General features: G+C 43.4%; 1 protein-coding gene across 1 annotated transcript in view; it reads left to right on the plus strand.

Moving 5' to 3' along the window:
• The first annotated feature begins 745 nt into the window (after positions 1-745).
• LOC105362059 (trithorax group protein osa-like) overlaps positions 746-7982 on the plus strand; it is a 9943-nt gene continuing 2706 nt past the window's right edge. The window contains exon 1 of the mRNA XM_011499386.1: positions 746-817. Coding sequence (XP_011497688.1) covers positions 746-817 — 72 coding nt within the window. The remainder of the gene's footprint in view (positions 818-7982) is intronic.

Below are 7982 nucleotides of genomic sequence, written 5' to 3' on the forward strand. Positions count from 1 at the left end.
AACGTCAGCCGACACTCGCCTTTTGTTCTTGGACAAACATTTGTCCGCTTTCTTCCCACAGGACCGTCGCCCCGTATGTCCGCGCTGAACACATTAGATGCGGGACTAAGTAAAACAAGAAAACGAGAAGGAAATAATAACACGAGAGACAGTGGAGAGACGAGGAGTTATAAAATATTCGCTTTTAAATATTTCTCTTTGCAGTTGTGTGTCTTTGGACGTGTGTTGGTGAAATTCCTGTCAATGTTTCATGGTAGCAAACAATTTTTTTTTTTTTTTTTTTTTTTTTTTTTTTTTTTTTTTTTTTTCGGAAACATTTTCGCGCTTTATCGATCAAAAAGCAACTCGCTATAGCAATTCAAAGACATTTTATGTCCGATGAGCTACATCGGCTAGTGCGTGCGTGTGTGTCCATGCGTGCGTGCGCGCGTCCGCTGGAGAACGAAAACTGTTGGCAACGAAATAAATATCTCTCAAAGTTTTAAAGTCACCAAACAACCTTCACGCCACTCTTGTTCCGGGCCAGGAGAGCCATAATTTGAGTGACACGCATTGACTCGTCCACTAGGAAAGCCTTGAGCGTAGCAAAAGGCGTCTTCGAAAGTTCGAATGACGCGGGCACCGATTAAACGAGAGCGAGGAGGATCGTTTGTCAACCATCGTGGCTGCTTTACCTTTCGCGACGTCATATTGTACCGGCACGGAAAAGGAAAAAGATAAACGTCGAATGCGAAAGGAGGAAAAAATGACGAAGGAAGAGGTACTTCCCGACGCGCGACGCCAGGTTAGAATGTTGCAAATCATGGGCTACCTGTCGGTGCGTTCGCTACTCACTCGGCGTTTTAATGCAGCTCGAGTCTACATGCCTCGCTTTGTCCGTCTGTCTTCTCCTCCACCACCACCATCATCCCACCTACTCAACTCCCACCTACCCTCATTGTTTTAGACTCCTCGCTCGCTCTAATGTATTGCTCGCGCCTGCATACGTACGGCGTACTTTTGTTGTAAAAGTAGCCTACCCTCGTCAATCCGCGTATAGATATTCGCAAGGAGTTTTGCGCTGTGCATGTATAATAACGATGGTGATGTAGGATGTGTCGCTTGGATCGTGATAAGAGGCTCAGGAGTCGAAGGAGTTACCGTATTTTCGTGCGCCTTACGAGTCCGAATCCTCGTATTATAGCGAGCGACGGACTGTTCATGCGTACTTTACGTGTCTTGTGCTACGAGTATGTACTTTGGATTCGGCTGGTACGTTCGTTCGCACACCATTACGTAACCAAAGTTCTTCAATATTGGACATTTAGATGGTGATGGGAGTTTCCCATCAAAAAATCTAACACACCTTTTGTTTCCTAGTCTCGATGAGCTATTACTAACCAGTAAAGCTAATTTCACGAATCGTCTTATCCTTTTTCCATCCCAACATTGTCTTTGAAGTGGTAGAGTTAGATTGGGTCATAGTGTGCGTTGGGTGGGGGGGGGGGACGACAAATACAAATAAAAACTACGTGGACTGCCGAATAATCATTGGATATGCGAGGAGCCATAAGCGATTCGCGTAAGCTTAGCATTTAAACGCGGATTTTTACGGCTCGGGGAAAGCGCTGAATAAACGAATGAAACAAACGAGTCGTTAATTCGGTGCCCACGGGCACACTTAACGAATGAAAAAGTCAGTGTGTCGAAAGGCGATTTTGAAAATCATTTTTGACGAATTAAATATTACTCTACGAGCCGCATTATTGTCATTTCAATTAAAAGGGGGGTGGGGGATTGGAGGAATGGCTGTTTAAACCGCAGTTGTTCGAGATCATCGAACCGTAGGTCAAAAGAGACGTAGCAGCCACTTTTTGCTACACGCACGCACGTACACTCGTGCAGCCCGGTGCTCCACCACATAAAACACTTATGCGGAGCAGCGAGCAGGAGGATACGCGCGGGACGAAAGGCTCGATGCTCCTCCCGTGTTTAATAGAAAAGGACAAGAATGAGATAGCGACCGCCGAGACAATAAAAAGCGAGTTCAAACAAAACGAAAGATCGAATTGAAATAGGAGTTGAAGCGGCGGAAGGAGAGAACTGAGCATCGAGGCCGGAGAGTCGAGAGCACAAGAGAGAGGCCAGTATCGTTTTAACGTCTCTATTAGCAGCTATTAAAAACGAGCTAGGACGCGAGCGAGCGGGACATAGAGCCTTTAAAAAAAAAGAAAAAAAAAATTGAGCGGGAGAGAGGGGAGTGAAAGAAGAAAGAAGAAGAGAAAAAAAGGAAGGGTGGGAGAGGAGAGATAGAGCTAGACCGTGGGCAGGGGGAGGGGAGAGAAGAGGTGGAAATAAGAGAAGAGAGAGAGAGAGAGAGAGCGTGAGTTTGGCGTTGTGAGAGGGGGCGAGGGATTGGGGGGAGGGGTTTTGTGAATGGGGGCGGGGGGGGGGGGGGGGGGGGGTGCTGCTGCTGCTGCTGCTGCTGCTGCTGCTGCTGCTGCTGCTGCTGCTGCTGCTGCTGCTGCTGCTGCTGCTGCTGCTGCTGCTGCTGCTGCTGCTACTCTCGCGCTCTCCTTCTCGCTCTTTGGTATCCGGTTACCTTTTGTCGAGTCTCTCCTTCAGTAGGCTCAGATTTTCGAACGATATACAAGCATATAATACGTATATATCTGTACGCGAGCCATTGTCCTCGTCGGGGTATTTAGCATGACATCGGGGGTTGTTACATACCTACCTACATGTGCAAGCCGCGAGGCGCGGGTAAGTAAAAAAATATATTATATCCAAAGGGCGAACGTCGGCAGGCCGGTGTCCCGTGACGCAGAGGATAGATTCTGTTAAAATGATATCTATATGGGATAGATGATGAGATTTCGTTTGCAGCGTGCATTACGACTCCCCTACTATTGTTTTCACATTCTTCGGTCATGGCGTACGTGGCCATAAATCAGTCGCGGCCCATCATTCTCGAGGCTTCTTTTTCATCGGCCCCCGTGGGCTTAATCGGCGAAAAATCGCTCCGTCCAATATAACGTTTATGGATTCCAATGTATCGGAGTGAGTGCAGTCGACATTGACAATGTCGGTACGCGTGTTTCGTACCTCGTGCTCGAGCTTTATAAATAGCTATCGGGAAGGTCGTACGCCGGCATAAGTATTGCATAAAAATGCTTTAAAAATGATTTATCGTAACAAGCACGTCGTAAGTGTACGTAGGACTTAAGTAAACTTTGTAAGTTTCAGTGCATTGATCGATCTTTGAGAATATTAAAAGTATTATTCGTGATGAAAAGACAAAAAAAGTAAAATAAATAACTAAATTATAAATAAACGCTTTATAAGTCGAAATCATTTGAGAATAGGATGGCTTTCGTTCGATAGAGTGATCTTCGAGTAAATCAAAGTTTCTTGAATTTCCAGTGAAATTTTCATAAACGTTGATGATATCTGGAATACAAGGGGCATTAAGAAACGTCCTAATGTATTTGTTTATGTGATAAATTATGGCGTCATTAAGAATTGTTGCACAGCTTTATCGTTAAATTTTCGCGCAATTAATTACACTGCGAGAAAAAGGAAAAAATAATGAAAAAATGGGGGGGGGGGGAATGGAAAAAAAGCGGCCCGTCCCATCCTTCTCAAGCCTTAACTACTTTTTAAAAGTGACTCGTCATTCGACAAGTAGGATGCAAAGCGAATATACATCATCTCATTTCAAAGCCTTTGCTTCTTGCACCTGAGCAAATTTCATTTTAATTACATCGACAAAACGGGCACCTGGAAGGCCTCTTAAAATTGCACAATGCCAGTAGCCGCTGCATAATAATACGCCATACGAGAAAAATATTTTATACGCACAAAGAGTCTTCGACTAATAACCGAAGCGAATGTTTTTAAAGATTTAAATTCATTAATTTATTGGGACGAAGGGGCCGATAACTCGGTAATAATTCCCGACGGCAAAAGTCCTTGCGTGCCAGTTTGATCACGAAAAGAACGCGTAGGAAGGGCGATGTGCGCGGGCAATAATAGCAGCGAGTAAAATCAATTGTTGTGACACGGGGAGCTGGCGCTGCTCGCGGAAAGCCCGAATAAATTTCCACGTAGCTTCGATCCATCTACCGATTCCCGTTATTAAGAATATAAACAAAATGTAGCTGCCGAGCACTGCCCGGACTTAATAATCAATTGCTCTCATCGGGTTCTCATAGTCGGGCGCCGAATGAAGGACGACGTCACGGCTAAGAGGGCGCATTGTGCGAGCCTGCACAATGGAAAAAGCAGTCTTAATTAGGTGTCGGTATCCACAGATGAAAAGCCGTCGCGGGACCTTTTTGGGGCGGTGCTCCGCTTTCTCGAGACACCGCGCGACAATGGCATTCCCGTAATGACGTGGGTGGAGGGACAGCGGGGTGGAGACAAAGGAGGGCCGGTGGCATAATTAAAACGCGTTGGGTGTATCGCGGGGGAGAGCGCGCCAAGGAGTAATAGAGCAAGGTGGGCTTTGATTACCGCTTGCACGCGGCACCCGGAGCACACGGGGTTCCTGGATGACGCGGCGACGGGCGAATAGATTTTTCAGAGGGGCTGGTGGGGGCGGAGGGGCTTGCAGCGCGGATTGTACGTGTTCGCGGTGGGAGGGGTCTTGGTTGGGATCTTGTTGGGTGGGTGGATGGATTGATGGGGGAGTGAGGGGGAGTAGTGACGAGCGGGGGAGGGATGGAGAGTGGCGTTCACTCAAATTACATCGCTGTGTGCGCTCGAGCCGCCACCTTTCATCGCGGGGCCTTTTTGGCGCGAAAATAGATTGACAGCTGCCAAGCTTACTACGCGCCTCCCCACCCTCTTTCTCCGCCGCTTTCTTTTTAACTTTCTTTAACGTTCATCATCCGGCGATCCTTCCTGCTCATTTGCGCTCGTAGTTCTTAGGATTTGGAGATCTCGTGGAATTCGAGGTGAGCTTTTGGTTTTAACACTTTTCTTCGGCAATGGTTAAGACCGATCAAGACCGTTCTCAATGCCCCGAAACGTCATTTACAAACAAAACTCGCTCTATTCCATATCCACACCGTTCGTAAATTGTTCACCAATTAATCAACATTTTCAATATTAATATTTGTAACGAAAAAAAAAAAACAAAAAAAAAACCGAAAACAAAAAAAAAAACAAAAAAAAAAACAAAAAGGAAAAGAAACACCTATTTAAGCATTTATTACTTATTCGGTGTTCCTAAATCATTTAGGTGCATTCACCATAGCTTAATAAATAAAAAATAAAGACATATTTTCAAAATATGCACCCATTGTTCAATATTTTAAATTAATAATATTGTAATATTTAACTCGTCTATGAAATATAATTTCCAATGGTCAAGAAAATTATCCTCCACCTGAAATGCACGCGACTGTACCATGTCATATGTAAAATGTAAGTGTACGGTAGTCGGAACCGCAACTACTATACGATTCATCCACAATGATATATCATTTTAAAAAAGCACTAATGATCGACGTATTGTCAACACTGTAAGGCGCTGATATCGTATAGAATAAAGAGATAAATCACGCATTTTATCATTTCATTTTCAAGCGCAAAGAAACTCCGAGCTGTTTGTGAAAATTAACAATGGATTTCTTCATCTTCAAAGAGCATATTACATAAAGGATTATTTTTTTTGTTTTGTTTTTTTGTTTGTTTTGTTTTTTTGTTTTTTTTGTTTTTTTGTTTTTTAATAAATAAATTCAAATAAAATTCGATAGGTAATATTTATAGGCGGAGGATTAATTATTATCGTTTCAATTAACAATTTACAATTAAGCCGATATTTAATAAATAATCGTTATCCCTCTATCGTGCTACTCTTATTTACCGACCAAAATTAAAAATAAATATCATGTGGCATAGTGGTTATGAGTTTTAAATTTTCATACCGCGTGAATACTTAAAAGTGAGTCATATCATTTTACGACATTTAGAGAACATAATGTGTGTAGCTCTTGAAAGTTATAAATGTTCGGAAGATCCTCTGCTTCTTTGTCCTTTTTAACGTGCCATTCAATGTACGTCATATTAAAAGTAATTATGTATACACTATGAGTATTCTGAATCATTAATTTTCAAAGTAAAAAGCAACATTTTATTTCGAATTGACAAAATTAGGATATAGGTGAAGTCGAATTTTCACATCCATGCATCAGCCGTGTTACCGTGGTAACAATGTCAGTGCTCTAGACCCAATTAGCAAGGAAAATAGTAGAGAGCGACGAATGGTTGCCGTGGCGGGGGGAGGGAGAAGGGTGGGTCGTGTGACAATGACAGGGAGAATTTTGTGTTTGTGCGTGCGTGCGCGAAATTGAGCTCGAGGAGGTAGTAAGCGCGAGTGTGAGTGGTTGTTGCAATGTTTAGTAGCGACGGGATGACGGATCGCGCGGCCATATTGAAGTAGAACGAGCTTGCAGCTCCGAAAGCTATGGGAAGATCGATTTGCTGCTCAGAGTGACGTGGATAGAGTGAGAGAGATAGAGTGAGGAGGGGCTTTTAAGCTCGCAAGAACCGCAGAAACGCCCGCAATCTGTATTAGCCGCACGTTTAAGGGCAAAATGAGTGGAAGCAATCCGACAAACGTTTGACAATATGTTTTTTTTTGTTTTGTTTTTTTGTTTTTTTTTTTGTTTTTTGTTTTGACAAAAATCCTTGCACTTTTACATATATGGTTATGTTGTTATATTGTTGTGCGCGGCCAATGTTCTAGCCATTTTTCTTTCTTTCGAGCAAATATAGAGAAGAATGGAATGAAATGGCTGCTTTACGAACGATGCATATAAACAACACAAATACACATGATGATTGTTCTTCAACCGGAATATAATATGTGACTGTAATATTTTTTAAAATACTGATCATCTACTGATTATAGACGAGTGAATGTAGTTTATTATTCGTAAAATAATTGTAGGAAAATAATTAGTCAACCGCAAAATTGTGCATATGAAAGTTTGGCGCATTAAATGTTCGTTGCTAATGTTCAAATGAAAAATATAAACATTCATTCTCACTCGTTAGGGATAAAATTATCTGTAAACATACGCTGCGAGTATAAGCGAATCGAGCTTTATTAAACACGAAAGAGAATATTAATTTTTTTCAGCGTAACATTTAATAATACACGGCGAGTGAAGAATGTCGTGTTTGCCATTCCTTTCTTTTATATTTATAAATCGTAAGAATATTATACTCGATAGTTAAGAAAACTATTAAGTAAACCTAAAATTATGAAGAATATAAAATGCGGCTTTATGATTTTATTCATAGCGAGGAAATGTTGTCATTGCCACCAAACGAACTTGGAATTCAAATTTCATCAAACTCCACTTGACGACTACTCGTTGTCAGTGAATCGGTAGAGAGCAGTGGTGGGACTGGTGGGAAGGAGGGATGGAGCGAAGGAGGGTAGAAAGTGGGAGAGGGAGAGTGGAAGGGAGAGGGAAAAAGCGATGGCTCGAGGGAGGTTTGAGGAAGGAGAAGGAGAGGAAGCGCTATCGTAGAAAGGTGGAGAATTTAAATTACCTTTTCGTTCTCTTGCTCAGGCTGTTCTCGCTTACTCGCGCGGACGAGTCACCGCGAAAGAAATATTACTCAATAACGAGGCGAGAGAAAATATTTCGGAGTCCGTATGGATCGCGCTGACACCATAATTTCACACAGACATTCAATTCCCATAATTTGCACATAAGAATAGATCGAGCGGGACGTCGAGCGGGAGAGAAGGAAATAAAGGCGGGCAGTGACTGGCGTTGGGGAGGGGGAAGGGGAAGAGCGATGCCTAAGCGTAGCCCCTCGGCTTTTACCGAGGTGTCGAGCTCCATCCTGGAGACACGGTGCGCGCCATGCCATGAATTATACACTTTCTAGAAAGAGCCAAGTCGAGGGCATCGCATGGACGCACGCATGCGCGGTGACTAACCCCCCCCCCCCCCCCCCCCCCCACGCCCCGGGGGGGC

This window comes from Ceratosolen solmsi, unplaced genomic scaffold, assembly GCF_000503995.2.
Source record: "Ceratosolen solmsi marchali unplaced genomic scaffold, CerSol_1.0 scaffold2, whole genome shotgun sequence".
In the NCBI taxonomy this organism is placed as follows: Eukaryota; Metazoa; Arthropoda; class Insecta; order Hymenoptera; family Agaonidae; genus Ceratosolen; species Ceratosolen solmsi.